This window comes from Balaenoptera musculus, chromosome 8 (assembly GCF_009873245.2).
Source record: "Balaenoptera musculus isolate JJ_BM4_2016_0621 chromosome 8, mBalMus1.pri.v3, whole genome shotgun sequence".
Taxonomy (NCBI): domain Eukaryota; kingdom Metazoa; phylum Chordata; class Mammalia; order Artiodactyla; family Balaenopteridae; genus Balaenoptera; species Balaenoptera musculus.
In genome coordinates, this window is record NC_045792.1 from 102,508,532 (window position 1) to 102,531,240 (window position 22,709).

The 22,709-nt window shown below is 59.7% G+C and overlaps 1 protein-coding gene across 15 annotated transcripts in view; it reads right to left on the reverse strand.

The window, feature by feature from the left end:
- The window catches only part of NRXN2 (neurexin 2), a 109,540-nt gene that overhangs the window by 26,860 nt on the left and 59,971 nt on the right, over positions 1-22,709 (reverse strand). For 6 of the 15 annotated variants that reach the window (XM_036861697.1, XM_036861702.1, XM_036861705.1 and 3 more), the window contains 7 exons: positions 21,699-21,725; positions 20,082-20,201; positions 19,363-19,744; positions 18,543-18,733; positions 16,701-16,874; positions 16,201-16,320; positions 2,899-3,080 (listed from right to left, as the gene is read on the reverse strand). In XM_036861697.1, coding sequence (XP_036717592.1) covers positions 2,899-3,080; positions 16,201-16,320; positions 16,701-16,874; positions 18,543-18,733; positions 19,363-19,744; positions 20,082-20,201; positions 21,699-21,725 — 1,196 coding nt within the window. Of the gene's footprint in view, positions 1-2,898; positions 3,081-10,560; positions 11,322-16,200; positions 16,321-16,700; positions 16,875-18,542; positions 18,734-19,362; positions 19,745-20,081; positions 20,211-21,698; positions 21,726-22,709 lie in introns of those variants that run through there. The other 9 variants (XM_036861709.1, XM_036861707.1, XM_036861708.1 and 6 more) reach the window with 3 other exon arrangements.

Consider the following 22,709-nt stretch of genomic DNA (forward strand, 5'->3'; position numbering starts at 1 on the left):
GGGAAAGACACGCACACACACACACAGAGTCATACACACTCACACACACACACACACACACACAGAGTCATACACATGCAGCGTCCCTCAGATGCAGCAAAGCAGGGAAACTGAGGCTGAGCTTGCCTAACAAAGGGTACTAGCAAGCCGCACTCATCCACCACCCACAGACTGACGACATCCAGGGAGAAGGGGTGGTCCCTGCTCCCCACGTGAGAGGAACAGACCTCAGTACTATTGTTAGTAATAGAATAGCATCAGCCCCTTGGGTGCCTCTGAGGGTTTCTCCCCATGAGGCTCAGCTGGGTGGTGACAACGGTCAAGGAGCAGGAGTGGTCTGGGAGCCGGGATGGCAGAGGGCTGTCCAGGGCGGCTGGAAGGCAGGGCACCTGCGTTTCCTAGGAGGCAGCCGAGCCCAGAGCCCAGAGCCGTGCACTCCGGGGGAGAGGCAGCTCCCAGAGCTGCTCCCCACGTGAAGTCAGTTGTCACTTCTGTTAAAGTCATTAATTCCTAATTCCCCAATTACCTCATTAGGCGGCGGTGGGAGAACGAGGCCGCTCCTACAGCAAATAATTATGGGAGTCAAAATTAATTTGGCAAAGTGGAGCGACGCTTTATTAGAAACGTCAAATTGCTTTTCTCTTATTTTGCTGCCGCCTCCCCACTCTCTGAGAGCTGCTAATGACGCTGTGGTGGGAGCTGATATATCACCAGGGGAGGAGGGGGCTTGGGGGCTGCCCCAGGGGGCTTCAGCCCGTCGGGTGCCCAGCTCTCCCCTCAGAGCTGACCTCTCTCATGGCTCCCACGCTTCCTCCAGGGCCCCCGACCCTCGCCAGGCTCCCCATCCCAGGGGCAGCCCCGCCCCGCCCCGCCCCGCCGCCGCAGTCTACAGCACCAGGCACCAGGCCTCGTTCCTCCATCACCCTTGCTCCTCCATAACCCGGCACGAGGCGAGGGCTGTGGGCAACCGCTGGGAGGGGAAAGGAGACTCCTTCTCCCTGCACCCTGATCCCCCTGCCCCTTCTCCTCAGCACTGGGGGAACCCTGTCCCCTAAACCTACAGGCACAGAAACAGAAGTTGTCAATGAGGCAGACACAGTACACCCACAGATCGACTCACCCAGGTGTATGCTCACAGATGCTCAGGATATTAGTGAACACAGTGCTTCCTACAGGCTGGGCAATGTCCTCAGTGCTTTATATACATGATCTCGTTTAAACCTGTGAGCATCTCTGTCCTTTTATCATGCCATTACACAGATGAGGACACAGGCTCGGAGAGACAAGGTGACTGCACTAGAACAGAGCAAGGACGTGGCAGAGTTGGAACTCAAACCCGGGCATCTGCTCCAAAGCCACACACTGCCTCTCAGGACTATGTGATGAGAGAGCAGCAGCCCTCACTCACAGAGAGGGACCCGGAAACACAGTCACACCTGCCACGCAGTCAGGAGACTGAAACAGCAGCAAACACCACACTGCCAAGAAATACAAATATAGAGCGACACACCCAATCAGAGGCCACGAGACTGTCCCCCACGGCGCTCCCCCCCAGCACTCCTGACACGATCAACTTGCACGGGGCCCACAGTCACATACAGTCACCGTCCGCACTGCCTCTCACGCAGGTGGAGACGCTCACATGCACGGAACTTCCAGGCCTTCTTCCCAGGCTACTCCTACTCTGCTTTCCTTTCCCCCTCGTTTCCCTGCCCGGCCTCCCAGGCCCGGTGTCCATCAGCTGCCACTTCTCCTCCAGCTCCGCTCCTCCAGCTCTCCTCAGACCTCCTTCCGTCCCTCCCTCGTGTCGGGGAAGGGGTGTGCAGGCTGGGGACCCTGAAAAGCTGTCGTAAGGAGGGGCCAGAGCCCAAACGAGCCTTCTCCCCTGGCTCCCTCGCTCCCCTGAAAGCTCAGGGCCCCCCACTCAGACCCTTCCAGCACACAGAGCCTGGCCAGCCTGTTCGACCCTCCCAGCTCGGGGGGTCCTGGCCAGGGTCACCATGTGGGATGCGGGCAGGGAAGGGAGGGGGCCGTAAGGGGCTGCATAGGTGGCAAATGGAGACTGAGGTCAGAGGCCCAAGGGTTAAGACAGTGGGCAGAGGGCAGGGGAGAGGCTAAGAGCAGAAATGAAATGGAGCCAAGCTTGAGGCCACAGGGAAGTGTGTGGGGCAGCATCAGAGACGGGGAAGAAAGGGGGCCGCCCGAAGACGAGAGTTAGGATGGAAACTGTGAGAAGAGGAGCCGCAGGCATGGCGGGAGGCCTAGAGGGAGGCAGTGGGAAGCAGCAGAGGGCGAGGAGGGGAGCTGGGCAGAGAAAAGCAGAGCTGAGCGGGACCGGAGGTCAGAGCAGAGATGTGGGGTAGGGCCAAGAGGTCAGGGAGGAATGAGCAGGGCTATGGCCAGAAAGGCTGTAAGGGAGGCCGGGTAAGGGGGCGGCTGGGAGGGCAAAGGTCATGGGAACAGTAATCACGGGCAGGGAGGCCCGAAGGAGGGGACAGGACTCAGTGGGAGGCATAGGTGGTGCAGGAGTGAGCAGGCAGCAGCCCAGGGCAGTCACAAGGTGGGGATGTTCCCACAGGCTGCAGGAGAAGGGCCGGGAAGGCTCAAGGAGGCCCCTGACTACATTCCGGAAGGTCAGAGACACAGACGGTCTCAGGGTGGGGAGCTGGGGAGCTTCAGGTCAGCGGAGGTGGCTCTGGGGACCTCAGTGAACAACCGGGAGGAGAATGGGTCTCAGGAGCCGAACCACAGAGAGGAAACCCCAGCACTCAGGGAGCAGAGGTTCTGAGGGCTCCATGGGAGGGAAAGATGTGAGGTGCTGGTCCCACGGCAAGAGAGGACTGAGTGGATTTGGGGTAGAAGGCTGGGGGGTCGGGGGCACCGGCCCCGCGTCCTTACGATGTGCAGCTGCAGGTAGTCCCCGAGGCCGGAGGCACTGTCCACTCGCACCAGCACGGCGCTCCGCTGGTGCGTGCTGAAGCCCACGGCCAGGCGGTCCATCCTCGTGCTCGGCCGGTCATTGGGGGGCCATGTGTAGGTGATGAGTGCTCCCCCCTTCCCAAAGATGTATGTGGTCCCGGCTGCAGAGAGAAGGAAAGGGAGAGGGAGATAAGAGGTCAGGAGGGCGAGATTAGCAGGTCCTTGGGGCTGTGACCAGAGCACTGGGACACCAGGTTTAGGGTACGGGGCTTCAACTGTGATACCCACAGCGGCCACCAGGCCCTGCCCTCTCAGGGAACAGTTGACAGGCGGGTGCCTGGGTGGGAGCCCGTGCAAGCGCACAGACAGATGTAGCTGCCTCATCAAGAATTCTAGCTTTAATTACAGCAAAACAGAGAGGTAATAGAGACAGTGACACAGAGAGAGAGAGCCCGGAGAGAGGCTGGCTGCAAGGGGACAGAGAAGATCGCCAGGGACAGGCAGGACCCAGGGGGCCTAGGCCTGACCCACTCGAGTGCTCCCAGGGCTGGCAGAGGTGACAGGTTCGAGGTGTGTGCTTCTGTGGGGCCTGAGCTGAGCAGGCACCGAGGCAAAAGGAGCCCCAGGCGATGGCGGGAGGACGAGCAGGGGCTGTTTGCTCTGACTCACAGCCTGCAGGCTGGCCCCACTCCAGCACCTGCTCCCCACCCCCTCCCAAGCCCCTGCAAATCCTGGTCCCAGTTTGCCCCGACTCCCTGCTTCTACTCCCAAATAGGGGGCTGCCTGGGTGCCAAAACGGGGCGGGGGGGAGGGGGGGTCCTGGAGCCCTGCCCGGAAAAGAAGAGACAGACAAGGGGGTGGGGGGTAGAGATTGACAGCCAGAGGAGGAAGGAGGCAGAGAGACAGATGGACAGAGAGGGACAGAGAGGGGTGTAGGTGAGAGAAAGCGGGAGAGTGGGAGCCAGAGATGATGAAGGGCTCCCTCTCCCTCCCCTCCCCCACCCCACCCTCTCTCCCCCTCTGTCTCCTCTTTGCCATCCGGCTGCTGCCGGGGCGGGTGTGAGGTCCCTAACGATCTCAGCCCCAAAATAAACCCTATTAGTCGCCTTGTTCCCTCCTGCGGCTGCCTGGGCTCCCTGGGGGTGGGGGCAGACTGATGGCCAGGGTGGAGGCAGGAGTTGGGGCCGGTCACCCAGTTTCCGGGAGGGGAGCTTTGTCTGGGAGGCCTAGAGGACTAGTACTCTGGGGCCTTCAGAGAAGGGAAGACAACAATCTTGCATTCTTTAGAACATAAATGAAGCAGATGAGATTCATAAAATGCTTAATTAAATAATTAGCCACTAACGACTCCTCTCAAAGCACTTCTTGCGGGGAGAGGGGTTCAGGGGAGGACTTATCCAGAGAGAAAGAGAGAGGCAGATGGGGCCTGAGGGCAAAAGTCTGGAGTAGGCTGGGAGAAAAGCATGGCCTTGGGGGTGGGAGAGCTCTGGGTGGGATGGGAAGTCCGGGTCAGGGAAGGCCTGGGTTACTTCCCCGGAGCAAAACCCCTCTGCCAAGACGGCAGCCAAGCTGGTAACACTAAGGCCAGGCCTCTCAAGCACCTTGGGGTCTCTCACCTCAGGGACTGCGAACCCCACTGTAGTTTGGGCAATCGGGGATCAGGGGCCTCTAGCCCAGGAAGCTCCTAGGCCCCCAAAGGAGAGGGGACTCCTGAGTGCCTTGGAGGGAGGCACCATCTGCAGGCCCAGGGGGAGCTGAGGAGAGAAGCGAAGGCTGTTGCCTGGGTCCCAGAGAGGCAGTGAGGCCAGCGGGGGGCTGGGGTTGGGGGAGCAGCAGCTGTCACCCAGAGCACTTGTCATCAGTGCCCTCCGTCTCCCCAGGCAAGGCTAGAGGGGAGAGATGATTCCCGGGGGGCAAGGCAGGTGGGAAAGAACCACCTTGATGTCAATTAACTGACATCTTGCCACAGCACATTGCAGGGAAAGCCCCCCGCGCAGAAGATAGAGGGAGCTCGGCTCTGCCCCCTCAAACTGAGGTATGCTTCCTACCTGAGGGCCCCAGAGGCTCAGTGGTGAGATCTGAACTCTCAGGATGGGGTCCCAGGATCAGGGTGGAGAGCTGGATTGGGGCAGTGAGCCACACACCCGCCCTCCGGCAGGTCACTGCATGGACAGGGCAGGGCCCGAAGGCTAGGGGCAGGGTAGGCCTCGGTCAGCAACGGTCTCTCCACTCCCAACACTGCAGCACTCTGGAAAATCGGCTGTTTCCGTGGTAACCGTAATAGCCAGCGTCCTCCCTTCCCCCTCCACTCACTCACAAGCTGCATGTACAAAATTTGGGGGGTGAGGAGGGCCAGGGGAGCTAAGGTGCTGACCCTCCTCCACATACACCCCTCCCTGCTTCCCGGACCAGAGGCTGCTGCCTCTCAGCCCCCGGGCTCCAGGGCCTCCCAGTCAGACGCAGGAGGGGCTTACTGGGTTTCTTGATCCCTCAGACCAGCAAAGGAAACTCCATCTACCTGGAGCCTCCCAAATCTCCCAGGTCTAGGGGAAAGGAGGCCCTTTCTCCTCACTTTCCCACCCCAGGAACCCAGACAGCACATCTGGCTGAGCCCGGAGAGGGCGTGAGGAGCGAGCACGCCCAATGCCCCATAGGGCAGCGAGGCCGGAGGGATCAGAGGCGGGGCGGGTGCTCCAAACCCCGGGCTCCGCAGCAGACACTTCCCCAGTGACGCACCCGCAGACCCCACACCCACACACAGGCCACGACGCAGCCAGCTGCGCACAAAGACCCAGTGTGGAGAGGCAGACCCCAGACAGGAGACAGCCGGGAAACATGGCGGTAAGCGCACAAAGACGGGCCCTGGCAGGCGGCGAGGGCAGCGGCTGGCACCGCGCAGGACGGGACAGGCGCACGGGTCCCCGCCCCCGAGGCCCATGGCGCATGGGCCGCACACCCCCGCCCCAGCCTCCCCCAGTCCCCAGCCAGGGCCCTGCTCGGCCGGGCCTCCCCCGGGATTTATTACACAGCTGCTCTCCCACTGCCGCCAGTTTTTTACGCGGGGCTGGCCTGTTAAAGCTTAAGGGCGTTCATTACACAGTGGGGGGATCGGGTGGAGAGACACTTCTTGGGCCGAAGAGGTGAAGGATGAATGGTTTATTGGACTGGGGCGGCAGTAATTACCCTGGGGAGACATTTCTCTCCCCGGCACCGCGCTCCAGCCCTCGGGCGCAAAGGGCTCGGGCTGGGGAGGACGCGGGCGGAGGGGCGGGACTCCGCCTGGTCCCTCCCCGTCCCTCCCCGCCGCGCTGCGTAGGCGCCTCCCGCCTCTCACTCCGCAAGCCGTCCTCTGCCCTGGCCACCGGATGCCCTGGGTCGGGGGGCGAAGGCACGTGGAGCCCAGGACACCGAACCACAGCTAGAACCTCTGAAAGGTTCCGGACAGGGCTCCAGAGAAGAAAGGGGCCAAAGCCAAGGCCCATTATGTTGCCCTAGGGTGGTCCAGACCCATTGTTTTTGACCTCCCCAGGAAAACGCTAGTGAGCTACATAGTACACAACAGTGCAGGGTGGAAGGGTGGGGAGCAACCCTGAAGCCCAAGGCAAGACAGCCTCTGGCCAGACACAAAGTGCCACAGGCCCAAGTGGCCACCACCCAAAGGCCCAGGCCTGGAACCTTCTGCCCACACCCAACATAGTCCCCTCAATGCCTCCTGGACCCAGAAATTCACTGATCCAGTAAAACACTAAATGATCAAGAATCTTCTGTACAATTCCCACACACCTGCATTCTAGAAAAAAAAAAAAAAACCCCAACCAACCATTAATAATGGTTAGCTTACCCAGACCCAAACAACATAATCATCCCACGTGAAAAACCACGCATGCAGTGCTGCCCCTGTGGTTAAAACGACATGTGCAGACCCTCTGCCTGCACGTCCCTGCCGCATCAGAAGCCATGACAAAAACCTTCTGGTAGATCTAGAATCATGAGAGGATAAAACGTCCTGCACAATCCAGAAAAGCTGCAGTCCTGGGTGCCCACAGCCCACACCAGCTCTTTGTATACAGACCCTCACAATCCAAGGGGTTATCTCTCCAGATCCAGAGCCCTGGGCTCAGGTCTCTCTTGATCCCAGAACAATATCCCCTCAATTCTTAAGCCTATTCTTGGCCATAAGACATCCAGTCAGAAATCCAAGTGAACACACCCATATCCAGAAAATCAAATTAAGTGCCAGCCCCCTTTATAAGCTGGAGTGATGAATCCAGAACCCCTGGAAGCTCCTGACTCAGAACCGAACTGGGATTGACCCCTCTATTCCTGGCCTCAGAGGGTACAAGAAATGAAGGTCAGGGGTTGCAAGGCTCGTAAAGGGCTCTGAAACTGGAATCAGGAGAGTGTCACCCCCTCAGGCCATTTTTAGGACCCAGGTGTACTGGCCCTCCCAAGCTCAGACTGACATCAGGTGCAGGAGTGTCAATGAGTGTCTGGCAGGTCAGTAGGGATATTATGTAACAGGTGGGGTTGAGTGTGGAAAGGGAAAGGGAGGAAAGAGTGAAGAGAAGGAGGGAAGGAAGGCAAGGAGGAATGCAGGAAGAACCCAAAGAGGAGGGAAGTGGAGACGCAGGTGCAAGAAAGAGAGGCTTCTCACACTGGGGGAAGCCAGGGAGATGTTGGCACAGAAAGGAAGGGTCTCCTCTGGCCTACAAAGGTCTCCCAAGCTGGCCTCTTCCTCTAGCCAAGCATGGGGTCCCAGCAGAAGCCCATCCTGTCGCCTTCCCCCACGTCTGAGGTGCGCCCAGGTGGGGTTCAGCCATGACAGCTGGCCTCCTCCCTCCTCTTCTATCTGCCCTTTGACCCTCTTCCTTCCTCTTAACTGCCTGACCCTTCTTGGGCTCCTCCACTCGGTCTCCCCACCACCTTCCATCACTGCCCAGCAGCGCCCTCCACCTCCTCTGCTTCCAGGTGGTCCTCGGCAGCCATTGGCCCTCTTGGGGCTGTTTTTTTCCTCTGCACAGCAAGGGAGTCTCTGAGGCCATCCCAACACCAACATTCCATAGGTTCCCATCCCCCAACACCCCCCCAAGCTCTTTCCTCCATTTTCCCTCCCTCTCCCCCAGCTCTTTGCATCGCGACTCCAACTCCTTCACTGAGCCTTCTTCTGGCACTTTGGCTCCCAGGCCCCTCCTTCCAATCTGCTCAGCTCCCCTGGGCCAGCCCCTCTCTCCTTTCCCTTCCCCTTTCACCTCCTCTCCTCTTCCCCCCACCATGATTTCCCCTGATAGCCTTTCTTCTCTTGTCCCTTCATGCCTCTCCTCATTGCCCAGAAAGACCATGTCCTATCTGGGTGTCTCTGGGGACTGAGCCTCAAGGGAGTCAGAAGGGACGATGAAGAGGACGGTGAAAGGCAAAGAGGGCCAGATTGCTCACGGGGAGAAAAGGGGAGTTAAAATCAGGAGCAAGGTGTGTGTGTGGGGGGAAGTGGAGCAAGGAAAAGAGCCTGGAGAGCATCGCACAGAGAGGACCCCAGCTGGGACAGAGGTTAGCCAGGGACACCCTGCTGGGCAAGGGAGAAGAAAGGAATGAAGAAGAGTGTTGGAAGAGGCCGCTCCTGGGAACTGGATGAAGAGAAAGTAGAGACATGAAGAAGATAAAGGTGAACTAGGAAAAAAGGGGGAAGGAGAGTAGAAAAGGGGTGGAAGAACTTAAAGTGATATGGGGGAACAAAGACTGGGAAGCAAGGATGGACAGACGTAGAACAACGATGGGGAGGCAGAGATGAGTGCAGAAATAGGAAGCCATGAGGGCATAGATGCGAAGTGAAGATACAGGCATGAAAGATGAGGGCAGAACAAAAATGGAGTAAAAAAAAAAATGAGAGGGGATGGATGAACAGAAATGGAAGTGATGGGAATACAGAAATTAGAGGCAACAAGGTACAGAGTGAGAACTGGTGAAGGCACAGTGATGGGAGTCAAGATAAAAGGTGATGGAAGCATGGAGATGTCAGAGTACCAAGATGGGAGGTGATAGGGGTTCAGAGATGGGAAGTGATGGGAGGACAGGTATAGGAGGTGATGAGAATATAGGGATGGGATGTAATGGAGGTACAGAAACGGTGAGTGTTGGAGGGATGAGATGGGGACCGAAGATGAAAGGTGAAGAAGTATATGGATGGGAAGTGATGGAGGTACAGAGATGGGAGGTGATGAGTTGCACCATATGGGAGGTGAGAGAGGTACAGAAACGGTGGTACCCTACGGAAAGTGATAGCAAGGTACAGAGATGGGAGGTGATGTGGAGTACAGAGAAGGGAAGTGGACTAAAATGGGAGGTGATGGGGGTCTCTGGGATGGTAGGTAACAGGAGCTTTGAGATGAAACGTGAAGGAGAGACTGAGATGGGAAATGATGGAGTCTGACACGGAGTAAAATGTGAAGAGGGACAGACACGGGAGGTAGTGGGGAGGGCAGAGATTGGAAGTTATGGGGATGCAATAATGGGAAGTGATGGAGGTACACATAATACGGAAGACAGAGATGGAAGGTGGCAGGTACAGAGATGGGAAGAGATGGCATCCAGAGAATCTTAGAGGTCTAAGGTATGAGGTGATGAAGGGACTGGGCTGGGAGAGCCAGCAAACCCACCAAGGGGAGAAACCAGAAGTGATAGAGGTCAGAAATGGAAGGTGATGGAGTCTGAGAGGGAAGAGGAAGTAGGTTTTGAGATGGAAGGTTATGGGAGGGGGCGCTGAGATAAGAGGTGATAGTCAGTGTAAAGTGATAGAGGACTGACTCCGGAGGTGATGGGGAGACTGGGACAGGGGAACAGAAATTCAAACAGTGGGAGGTGGGAGATACTGAGGATCAGAGGTGGAGGTAGGGCAGAAATGAAGAGGTGTGGAGAGGAGAAACCAGAGATTCAGGGAACGAGGCTGGGAGAATAATGAGACAGTGGAGCGAGTTGATTGCTTGGGAGGTGGTGGAAGGACAGTAATGGGGGAAAGACAGGACAAAGACGGGACAGTTGCTGGAGAAACAGAAGTAAAATAGAGACAGATATGAAGAGGTGGAAGAGGCAGAGATGGGACACGTCTGAGCCAGAGATGATAGATGGGACAGAGTTGAGAGGTTGGTGGGGGACAAAGATAAGAAAATAATGGGTACAGAGATGCTGGACCAGCAGTGGGAAGGCGATGGTGAGGCAGAGGTGGAGGTAAGCCAGATGGAGAAATGATAAGGGGCAGGGACGGAGGAGGTGAAGAGCAAGAGAAACGGAAGGGAGAGCTGGGCAGAGAGGATGAAAGGACAGACGGGGAGGTGGTGAGGGGACCTAAACAGGAAGGTGATAACAAACCAGAGATAGGGATTCGGAGGTAAAGGTGAGGCGAGGAATGAAAGTGATGAAGACAGAGATGAGGGTGATAAAGGGACGGGGTTGGGGGATTGTGATGGAGAGGCGAGGGTGGGGCTGAGACGCTGGGAACCGAAGATGGTAGGTGAGGGGGCACGGGCCCGCAGAGCCGAGGGGCCGGGCCTCGGCGCTCACGGGCTGGGGTGCGGCCCGCGGGGGCCAGGGCCGCGCACACGGGAGGCCCCGGGGGCCAGCCGGCCGGCCGGTATCGGCAGCGCCACTTACCGTGCCCGCCGCGGGTGAGGAAGGGCATGCGGTTGATGGCGATGGGCACGGTGCCGTGCTTGCTGTGGAAGTGGTGGACGTGATGGGTGGTGCTGAGGCTGGAGGAGACCCGGGCCCCCTCGGCCGCCCCCAGCAGCAGCAGCAGAAGCAGTAGCGGCAGCAGAGGTGGCGGCGGCGGCGGCAGGGGCCCGGCCAGGGCGGGGGGGCGGCGAGGGCACCCCCCCGGCCCGCTCCCCCCGGGGGGCATTTCGGCCCGGGGGCGGCCGCCTCACAGTCCCATGGCCGGGGGCAGGGATGCGGGGTTGCGTAGCCCCGCGAAGCCCCCCTCCGGCTCCGAGCCCCGGGAGGGGGGTAGGGGTGAAGAGAAGGAAAACCAGAGCCCAAGCCTCGGTCCAGAGCCAACGAAATCAACTGGATCCCGCCGGGAAATCCGGGGTCCGCGGAGTGGCAACGCCAAGGTCCAGGACGCCTGGGTCCATCGCGAGGAGCTAAGGGTCTCCCCGCATCCCGGCGGGGTCGGGGCGGCGCAGAGGGCCGTCAGAAACCCGGGGGAGCGCCCGGGGGAGGGGGCATGGTGCCGGGTGGAGAGGTAGGGGAGGCGCGGGGGCCAAGCAGGGAGGGGAAAGCGGGGGAAATCCTGCAGAAAAACCGAGCCGGGGAGGAGGGGGACTGGAGGAGAGAAACGGGAGACCGACGGAGGCTAGGGCCGCTGCCGCTGCCGCTGCCGCCCGACGGAGACAGGGGAAAGGAGGGAGGGGCCGGGGGAGGGGGGGCGGGAGAAGAGGGAAGGGAAGCAAATCCGGGTGAGGGGGGAATGAAGGGAGAGGAGAGGAGGGGAGGGGAGGGGAGAGGAGAGGAGGGGAGAGGAGGGGAGAGGAGGGGAGAGGAGAGGAGGGGAGCGGGGTTGAGCAGAGGAAAGGCGTGAGCCTGCTAGATTCCGGCGGAGAGATGGAGGCAGCGGAGTGTTGCTGCAGAGGCTGAGAGGGCTGGAAGGGAGAGGGAGGGAGAGAGGAGGGAGGAAAGGAGCGGAGTGGAGAGGGGAGGCGAGGGGAGGGGGAGCGCGGGAGAAGGAGGGGGCAGGGTGGAGGGACCCGAGCGGCTCCCGATCTGCGGGCGGCGCTGGGCAGCTCCGCCGCGCGGCTCCCGGCTAGCCGGCTCGGGGCTCGCCTCTCCTCTGCGCGAGCCCCGCCCCTCCCCCGCGCCCGGGCGCGCGCTCCCCTCCCGCCCCCTCCGGAGAAGGGGCCCTGCTGAATAATTGAACAGGACTGAGGCTAGCAGAAGAGGCCGCTCTCTTCCACCTCCTCCCTCCCCCCCACCTGGACGAACCCCAGGAGTGCTCGCTGGTCCAGTGCGCAGAGACGTGGCCACCGCCACCTCTGCACGCACGCCTCGGAACACACGTGCACGCTAGGATGTGGACGGGCTCGGGTATGGAGACACCCACGTGCCCATACAGGCATCAGTGTACGCGCACGCACACATAGGCTCAGACACATACATGAATACATGTGCTCATAGACACTGGCACACGAACTCACACTCAGCCGAGCGTGTTACACATGCTCACGGAGGCAATACATGCACACACACATACATGTTTGGTCACAGGTAATGAATGAACAGCCAACGTACACACGGACAGCTCCCTCCAGCTCACCGTCCAAAAACAGGGTCACCCATGCGCCTACAGACAACGCACCCAGAGGTTCAAAGGTACTCCAGAGTAAGACATGCCACACACACACAGTCCCTCAACACCTCTCCAACAGGGTGCTCCCCTCCCCCCACACACACACCCTCCTGGACTCCTCCAATCCTTCCTCTCCACTTCCCCTGCCCCTCCCGCTGCCTCAACCTCTCCCTCTGGGGAGGGGGTTTCCAGGATACTTATCCACTGAGTGGCCCACTTGTGACAAAACCCTTCCTGGGCCACTCATGTCCAGCTGAGGAAGTCACTTCTCCTTCTAGGGGCCCCTCCACTGAGATCTGCCCCCTCTCAGACTTTGGGACACCTCTGGGAAACACGTGTCACAGGCCAAGAGGTAAGTGCAGGGAGGCTTTCTTCCCTTCATCTGGATGCCACCTCTGCATGGGGGTGGGGGGGAGATGCTGAAGGTAGAGAGGGAGGGAGGTAGAGATGGGACCTGGAAGGAGGCAAAGAAGGAGTGTCATAGAGTGAGAAGGAGAGGTGGTGAAGAAAGGGCAAAAGGAAGGGGGTGCGAAAGGGGAGGGAGGGGCTGGCTCCTGCTTATTGATTCTGAATTCCGTTGTGGAGCAAAAACTGCCACCAGGCGCCCCACAAGTTCTGCACCCAGCTCCTGGGTGCAGTCAGAACCCGGGACAGCTCCTCTACCGCAGCTGCCGCCTCCCCAGCCCTGCTAGATGCCAGGGCCCCATTTGGCCTCCAGCCCTTCAGAAGGGAAGAAAGGGGTCCTCAGAGGCACCCGGGAGGAAGTTTCCAGGTGGTGCGTGGCCCCATGAGGGAGGAGAGATTGCAGGCTGGGGAGCAGGGCTGGGGCCCCCAAAGCCTTGTCCTCCTGCCCTCATCCCGTGCACGCTCTTGGCCCTGGCGCTGAGGTAGAGACTGACATAGCTCTGAGCAGGCAGAAATGTATGGTCCCAGAGGGAGGGAGGGAGGGAGGAGCTGGTGGCAAGAGGAGAGGAAGGGAAACCGCCTAGAGGCCAATCAATACCAGTGAGTGGGAAGTGGAGAGCTGGAGAGGGTGACGCTGAGGAGCAAGGGGGAGAGACAGAGGGTAAAAAAGAAGGGAGAGACAGAGGTGTGCAAGAGATCAATAGAGGCTGCGGAGCAAGTGGAGAGCTGAGAAACACACAGAGGGGCAGAGATGGGGAAGAACCGACTGCCTGGGCGAGCCAGGGACAGGCTCTGGGAGACTGAGCTGCCAAGGGGAGCTGTCCTGACCTCAGCCCTGGGACTTCAGGCCCTGCCAGGAAGCATGCCTCCTTCCAGCTTCCTTCCCCTCTCATTTCATATTCTCTTTTTCATTCTCTCTCCGCTTTCCTCTCTCCCATCCTGGAGATGACTTCTCTCCCTCTGATCTCTCTCCTGCCTTCCCAGGGCAGACTCCTGAGCCTCACAGAGGTACCTTCAGCCCCAGGTGTAATGCCCATATCCCAGATGGAGAAACTGAGGCCACACAAGGGGAAAGGCTGTCCTGAAGGTCGGACTCCTCCTCATCCCAGTCTCTTCACCACCAGACAGCTCCACACCCCAGGCCCAACCCTCTAAGGACACCTGGGCCATTCCCACCCGCCTCCCTCTCTTCAGGCACAGGGGCCCTTGGTGCCCAGTGGTGCCTCCAGGGCCTTCACACTTGGGGGTGAAGCAAACAGGCCTCTGGGCCAAGTGTCTGCTTGAAGTCGTGCATCAGTGGAGCCTCAAGAAGACCCGCCATAGAGAGACAGCACGAACATGAAACAGCCAAGCCTGGAGAAGCGGGAGGAGGCACAGCTTCAAGAGAAAAGGGGGTTGTGGCTTGACCCAAGATTCCTGCCTCGACCTTTGGGGCCAGAGATCTCAGAGGTACCCCAGGGCCAGTTTGGAGGCTCCCAGATTGCACCCACCTTGTCCTTACCTCCATGGCTTTGCTCAGGCTCTGCCACCAGACACACAGACCAGTGCTCGGGGACAGTGACACTTCCCAAGACGTGCCCAGCCCCAACGCTCCCTGCCTCCCACCTGCCCCCAGAGAAGTTGCTCCAAGCTCCCTTCCCACACCTGCTGAAAGATGGCTTGACTCGCTAAACCACCATCCCTCTCTACGCTCCCTTCCAGAAAGCTCCATCGTGTGGGAGTGTAATAGTGATGACGGGCAGCAGCTTTTCTCGCTCCTGATGCCCTGCAGCCCGGGCAAGCAATGCCCACCATCGGCACCGTCTCCACCTCCGCCACCACCCCCCACCCCCGCCACCACCCCCCACCCCGGGACTAAATGAGCAGCAGGGGCAGCAAACTTTAGGAACGCCTAGGTTCTAGCACTCTGTGATTTAGGGCAGGGAACTGCCTCTTACTGAGGCCTCAGTGTCCTCAGCAGCTAAATCAGATGGTTGGTCTCCATCCTACTGCCTTCTCTGAGGACAAATTAAAAGGGCTTTGCAAGCTGCAAAACATGAAACAATCAGTGGGGAATGTTACTGTTAAACAGCAAAGTTACCACCGTCCCCAGATCGCCCGTGCAAAGCTGAGTGAGCTGGAGAGGACGAGGCCCAGCCCTGTCTTTACTCCCCGGCAGCCAGGGCTGGAGTGCCCCTGAGGTGGCCGTTGTCTGAGGGCTGGAAGGTACACAGAGTGGCAGGTCGGACAAGAAAAATCCTGGGGGACAGGACGGGATGTGGAGGTACCGAAGGACAGGCCTGCCTGAGAGCACCAGGAAAGCGCTGAGGGAGATTGGTGGGCATTCTTACAAAGTAGAAGAAAAAATCAAGACCCACGCAAGAGCCCAATCCCTGAAACCAGTAGGTTATCTATCCCGTAAGAAACTCAGGACTCTGCCCAGATGACCAAGGCTCTGCAGTGTGGCACAGAGGCAAAGGCCCTGACCCCCGTTCTCAGCCCAGATCTACCGTTCACTCCTCCAGAAATCCACCCACCCCTCCAGGCCTCAGTGTCCATGTTTGTAAAATGGAGAAGCCCCATCCTCCTTTGTGTGTGTGTGTGTGTGTGTGTGTCTGTGTCTGTGTCTGTGTGTCTGTGTGTCCGTGTGTTTTTCCCAGGCAGCTGACTCTTCATGTCCCTGGTCTCAGCAGGGCTACCCCAAGGAAGACCACTCAAATGACACCTGAAGAGGCTGCGTGCTCCCCAGCCCGCCCCCCGCAAGCAGGAGGTTGGCTCTCCCCCGCTCTTGCCCCACTGCCCTCCGTCTGCCAAGCTCAACCAGCTGCTGGCCACCAACCAGTAGGGACTGGAAACTGCCGCTGAAACTGCCCTCTCTGGGAAGGGGCCTCAAACACTATGCGAGCTGGCAGCAGACACCCAGCCAGGGAGGAGAAGAACCAGGTGGGGACACTAGGGAGTGTTCTTGTGGCTCCAAGGGACACCCTGCAGCTGGGTGGAAAACCAGGGAACTGCACCACAGCCGGCTTCCAGGGAAGCCAGCTCCAGAGGGCTGCCCTCCTGAGAGTCTCCTGAGCCCATCCTCTGGGGCGTGGGCCTACTCTGGGCAGGAAATCCCAGGCTTCCACTGCACGTTTCTGAGGGCACCAGAGGAAAGGGGGTGCAGGTCGACAGTTCCCACCCCCCACCCTGTGCAACAGTGTGTATGTGTGAGCTACGACTTGTGAGACCATCGCCAGGATCGCATGGGGAGAGCGACAGAGGCTGACGCCCTTGGTGAGGGGTGAAGGGAGCGGTGTCCCACCAGCTCAGAAGGCAGAGGAGCGGCCGTCTATCAGCGATCTGCCCCAGACGTGCAGGCGGCAGCAGTCCTGCACAGGCCCGAGAGGGGACTCCGGGAGGGGAGAGCAGCCAGCAGCTCCCTCGGTCTCTCGTGACGAGAAGGGATGAGAAGGGAGCAAGCAGCACGGCTCTCAGAGACCCTCCCTCCTCCGGAGCATCCCTGGGGCCGGGAACGGGCCAGGATCTCCCCCCAGCACCCCGAACTCTCCCGGTCCTGCACTCACGGTCGTTGCAGACGGGGCCTCCGTAGGAGGTCATGGTGCAGTCGCACGTGAAGCCATCCCACTGCTGTAGGCAGACGCCCTGGTTGGCACAAGACTCTTCGGTGCAGGTGGTGCTGGGGCCTGGAAGAGGCAGGAGGAAGGAACACCCCCTGCTCAGCCAAGCCCCCTCCAGCCTCAGGAGGTATGGAAGCTTCGGGGCCAGGCCGAGAGGTCTTGCCCTCCGTTCTGCTGGGCAGAAAGGGCCAAGAACTGATGGGGGTGGGAGGGGGATGGAGGGGAGCTCAAGGACTGCTAGTCTTGGCCTGGAACCGTGATAAGTGGCCAGGGTGGGAGGCAACAGGGAGGGCAAGTGACCCGCCTGACTCCCGCATACCCTGGCCCAGAGTGGCAGCTCCTGCGAGGTCTGAGAGGAAGATCCACTCAGCGGCCCTGGTCTGCCTCTACCGCTGGCCCCCCTGCAGCGTGCAGAGTCACACCTGACTTCTGTGCCCCACACTCACCGTCACAGCCCCTCTCCACCTGCCCGATGCGGTGCAGGGCGTCAGCGATGAGGTCGGGGAGGCGCCCGTTGAGGTCCACCGAGGCCAGGCAGCCCTGAAAGCCATCCCGGGAGGCCACCAGTTTGGGCAGGTTGTTGAACATATTCTTGCTCAGACCGCCAATGTACAACTCCCCTGCAAAGGGAGTGGGATCAGAACCTCGGCATCCCACTCCCCAGGTCCCCATTGCCCTCCCAGGACATCGGCATCCAGCTGTCAGGTCCTGCAGCCCCACAGTGTCCCATCCCGGACTCCAGTTTCCTGTCAGAGATACAGCAGCCCGCAGATGCCCACCCCCCACTCTTCTCTCTTCCTTCTCCACTTTGCCATCTGTCTGCTCCCCTCCCAGAGAAGCCCAGATGCCCGGGAAGGGGGGAGCAGCTGGAGGAACCTGCTCCGTGCTCTCTCCCACACATCTGATTCCAGTTCCGGCCTGTAATCAGGGCCTTTCATAGATGTGCAGCCAGATCCCCTCCACCCCCGCTCCCTCCCTTCCAAAGTCTCCCATCCCCAGAACTCCTTCAGGCCTCTGCCAGCCTCTCCCGACTCTGAGTTGTCTCCTGGGGGTTCTAAGCCCAGCACCTTCCAACAACAACTAGGGCTTGGCCTGGGGACTCTGGGTGACACCAGGAAGTTCTCCTCAGGGACACATCACTGCCTGGCCACATAGACCCTAACTCCCTAGAAATCATGGCTGGCCCACAGCAGAGCTCCAACAAGACATGGTCAACCCTGCTGCCCTTGCCGTGAACTCAGTGCAATGCAAGACCAGCCCAGACCACCCCGGGTTTGCTGCCACTGAGGATTATCCAAGACACATCGCCCCCTTCTGGCATCAGGGAGAATTGACAGCACTGTGCCATTCGTCGGCCCCTGGATCTGACCAAGCTTCTGGTTCCAACTCTGCGGCCTGCTCACTTTGTGACCTTGGGCAAACCATGTAGCCTCTTGAAGCTTCCATTTCTGTCTCTCCAAGAGGGGGATGAATAGTCTCTAAGGGCCCTCCCCCAGCTCGGACAGTCCGAGTTGCACTGACACCAGGGGTCCCTAAGGGACTGAGGGCTGCTTTGGGCATGTGAGGGTCGCTCACGTTACCCCAGTGGGCTCTGGAGAAGCCGCAGGCCTTGTCCTCACTCCTGTTCCAAAACCCCAGTCTCTAAGCTCATCCTCCTTTTCCTTCCTCTCTCACCCACGCATTCGGGGGGCAGGCAATGACTGTTTCATTAGCTACTGAAGAGACCCTGGGGAATGTAGGTCCCTGGTATGACGCTGAGCCCACCAGGGAGGCCCTGAGTCCAAAAAAGTTCCCAGACCTTGTCCAGCCAATGCCCAAGGGCTATGACCAGGGCAGCATGTGGGGACCTGGTGATTACTCCTCCTTCCTCCCCACATCACTGCCCCCTCCTACCCCAGCAGGGAGGCATCTGCCAGGACACTATTCTCTCTCCAGCCCCCAACCAAGGCAGACTTCTCAACCCTGGAGGGCCAAGAGGTCTTCAGAAGGCCCAGCTGCCTACTCCTAGCTCTAGAGTGAGGCCACCAAGCTCCCCGTGAGACAGACACAACTTGCAACCAGGCTTTCAGTGTTGAGAGGGCAGCCTCGCAGGGGAGCTGAGCAGAACTTTGACGGGAAGATGTCGGGCTGGACACAGTGGAGAATAGGAAAGAGCGAGGGAAACCATGGGTGGGGGCAGGGGGAGAATCACACGCGTGAAAGAGCATCCCAGGCTAGGGGTGATCTTGCTGGGGCCGAGGGGGCATCTGGGGTAGGGCCAGGCCTTCTGCAGAGGCCCCAGGCCCCACCTTTGAGATCGAGGTTTCGGGCGCCATTGGAGTGCTGAGTGACAGTGCGGGAGTCAATCTGGAGCGTGTGCACGTTGCCGGGGTCCCTGGACACCACCACGTTGTGCCACTGGTTGTCATTGACTGGTTTGTCTGAGTTCCCCTTCATCAAGGACGGGCCATTCCCCAGGTCAAACACGTAGTGGATGTACCTGCCCCACAGTAGGGAGGAGACACTGGGTCAAGGTGGGGCGATGCTGGGAAGGCGGGGAAAGGAGGAGCTATAGCTGCGGCGGGGCTGGGAGCTGTAAGCAGAAGGGGTGGAGAGGGAGACCTCATAGTGGAGGGACCCGAGCCAACGACACGAGGACTCTGGTGTGAGGTCCCGTCATGGGCGGATGCGGGCAGGGAAGGCCACAGAGGACCTGGCTCCGGGGACAGGCTCAGGAGAGAAGCTGGTGGGGGGAGAGATTTGTGAGGGCAGCAGGGTCCTCTGGGGACAGGGACAGAGCTGCTCTAGGGCGGGGACCTCTCAGGCAAGAGAGGCCAGAGGGACACAGCCCTGTCTTCTGCCTGAGCCAGGACAGTGAATGGAGGACAGATATGACCGGGAAATCCCTGGCAAGGAAGTAATGGCGGGGGTGGGGGGGCGGTCACCAGGGTGGAAGACAGGGTGCTGCTTCTCCATCTTGGCTGGTGAGGGGCGGACCTGAACCTTGACCTGTGGTCTGGGGGGACTGGACATCTCAGCCAGTGGCTGGGGGAGCTGCATCTTGGTCATGGCGGGGGGGGGGGGGCGGGAACCACGTCCTTGACAGTGGTGTAGTGCCCAGCACCTCACCCCTTGACCAGCTCGATGACAATGAAGTCGTTGCCGTTGCCCGAGTTGAACAGGAGGAGCCCGTCGGGGGCCGTAGTCTTGAACTGGAAGAAGAGGTGCATGGAGGCGTAGGCTTGGAGCGTGGCGAGTGCCAGGTAGCTGCTGCGACTCTTGAAGGTGACGGGGTCAGCCACGATGGCACGCAGGCCAAAGCGAGCGTTGAGCTCGCAGTAGGTGATGTCGCCGTCCTTGCACTGGTCCATGTAGGGCTGGCCATTGAACACCAGCCCGCTCAGGTGCCCGATGAAGTTGGAGGGCACCACAGAGATGAAACGCCGCTCCGTCATGATGCCTGTCTCAATGTTGTGGAACTCCAGCCGCGTGTGAGCTCCTGCCATCTGTCCTGCTCGGGACAGGAGACAGAGATGGGGACGTGGCTTTGGAGCCCAGATCGTAGGATCACTGGGTCCCCAGGAGCCTCCCCTCCACTCAAGGGCCACATGGGAGAGACACTGGCAAACCCTCGCAGGAGGGTGCTGGCAGCAAGCACAGCTCCTGGGTCTGGGGGAGTTGCGGGACTCTTTAGGCCAGGGCCGACAGGCTTGCGGGGCAAAGCTGCCTGCGGGGAGTTGAAATGGTCCCTGGGGTCCAGGAGCCCATGATATACCAATGGCACTGGCAGCTTGCCAGAATGCTGCCCCAGGTAGTGGTCACCAAGAATGGGGCCGCAGACCACCTACCCTCCACGGTCACGTTGTCCACTGACAGCTGCAGGCTCTTGCCACGCCGCACCACCCTCACCGTGTGCCACTCATTGTCATTGAGCTTGTGCCCCGCAAAGAGCGTCTCGGGGCCTTTACCTGCGGCACCAAGGGGGGAGTGAGCACGGCACCTCCACCCGCTCGCATATGGCTTCATGTACCACCCTGGGCACACAGAGCCTCACCACTGCACACACCCATGCACACAGGTACACACACCCACACACACAGAGCTTTTACACACCCAGTCCTAAACACAGAGATGCTCAGTATTGCCACACTTCGCGCAACTTCCAAGGGTGCTGTTCGAAAAGAATACGGTGTGAATGGCGTGGTGCCTCTGGAGCTGTACCCTAAGACTCTGCACCAGAGACTCACACCGGCACCAACATATTCCTCCCCACATCTCCTAAGGACCCTCAGTCGTCAGTGTGTGTAGCCAGCAGCTAAAGTCCCAGCATCTATACATAGGCCTAAAACTTTCAAAAATACTGAGCCTTACCACGCGCCCAAATGTGAATGTGCACCCACAGACTCACTGCTGGCAGTGAAAACACACAGACTCACAGCTCCCCCATCTAGAGGAACCCAACGTGACCTTTCTGCACATGCCTGGTTAATTCCACACACCCAGACACGCAATCGTATACACAGCACATCCAGCCTGGCCGGAGAGCAGAATGTGTCTTAGGAATTAGGGCCATTTATTCGGGACCTGGATTAACCACTCCCAAGACTAAAAACATGTAGCTTTAGAATGGTGCTGCAGCCCATTTGCAGCACCCCCAGGTTACACCTGGGCCCCCCAGTGCTATTGCCAGCAGGGACAGGGTTCACCACGCACGCGCACACACATGCCAAACACACACCAGAGCCACGGTACGTACACACCCTCTCTGCCTGTGGCTGCCGTGTCCCTGTGCTGTCTTACGTGACCTCAGGGCACACCATGCAGAAACACTCTCAGAGACAGAGCATTGAATCCAGGCACAGTGGGATGCTCAGAACTGTCCACACCCGCTCTCCATCTCACCCCTGCTGCGAGCCTCACTGTCACCTCTCAAAGAGCCCCCATTTGGCAGAATCTCGCCCCCCACCCCAAACAGGGGCTGTGGAGGGCTGAGCTCTGAAGCCCTGGCCAAGCTCACCTCCCGCTCACCTCCCGCCCTCATCGTCTTTCCTGTGTGCCCCGCCCTCCCCCTTGTGGCCACCTCTGGAGATGCAGCAGGATGTCCCAGCCCCTCTCTGGCTCCTTCCGGCCATCCTGCTGTAGGTGCCACCAAGCCTTTGCCCCACCCTCCAGAGGATTTGAGATGACTTCAAGTTTCTGGGCCTTCCTTCTCCCAGTCCCGGTGAACATGCTGACCCGGACCCTCCACCCGCTGCCCCTGGGTCAGCTTCCTTGGGCTCATTCTGCCCTCCACGACCGTATCCCCCTCACCCCCACCACTCCAGCTCCCCTCTCCACACCCACTGCCCAAGCCCCACACAAGCTAGCCATGAAGCCTTCTCCTCCCCCACCATCCCTCCCCAAATCCCAGAGTCCAGAATCCCAGGCCCCTTGGGGCTCTGCAGAAGTAGAGGGAAACCACTTACTGGGTGCGCAGCCGACGCGCAGGCAGTCTGGGGGGGCCATGGGGCGGGCAGAGGGGGAGGGGAGACAAAAAGGCAGAACAAGTTTTTTTGTTTGTTTTTTTTTTTTTTACATCCTTCACAGGGAGGGGTGTCTGCGGGCGGGGGTTCCCCCCAGGGCCACTTTCTGGGGACCACGCGTGCTCAGGTGCCTTCTCCCCTTCCTCAGTTGGACCCCTCTCCCTCCTTCCCCCAAGAGGGCTCCAAACCTCCCCAGAGCTGGGAGGCGGGGCAGCCAGGTGATGGGAAGAAGGTTTACATCTCCCTTCTTAGAGGGGCCCAGGCCTCTCATGTCTGAGGGAGATGGGCACCTTGGGAATCCCAGTCGTACAGGGGATCAGTGGGGGACTGAGGGCTTGACCAACCCGACATCTCCCCGTCTCTGAGAGGGAGACGGGTGGGGAGGACCAGAGCCCCTGCACCCCCTGCTCTGGAACAACTCCGTGCTCAGAGCCCAGGCTGTGACACATCACCCCGTGCTCTCTGGGCTCTGAGCTAAATGGAGGAGTCTGCCCCAGGGCCCCCTTCCCGTGGCCACACACCTCCCAAAGTCCCAGGGGGCTAGCACCAACCCTACAGGAACCTTCTTGCTACCCTTCCTAACCTGGAGGATGCCAGGCTGTCCTTGGGGACCAGGGTGGTCCTTCACCCTGAAGAGGAACTAGTATTAATCCGTTTTCCTAGGGAAGGGCCAGGGGCTCACAGATGAAGACACCGAGGCCCCCAATGTGTGACTCCTGAGGACTTCAGGGACAAGAAGTTACCATAAGCAAAGTCTCCTGCCCCTTCCCCAGACCCAGCATTGCTATCCTGCAACTCCAGGCTCGGAGGGCCCCATGTGCTCAGAAAGCACACTGTTTACACAGAGCTGCAGCCCGGAGCCCCGGGGCCTCTGGCCACACCCCTGGTGGGATACATTACCCACCCCATGTGAGTCAGCCAGCCTTGCCGAGGATACAGAGCACTAGAGTCCTG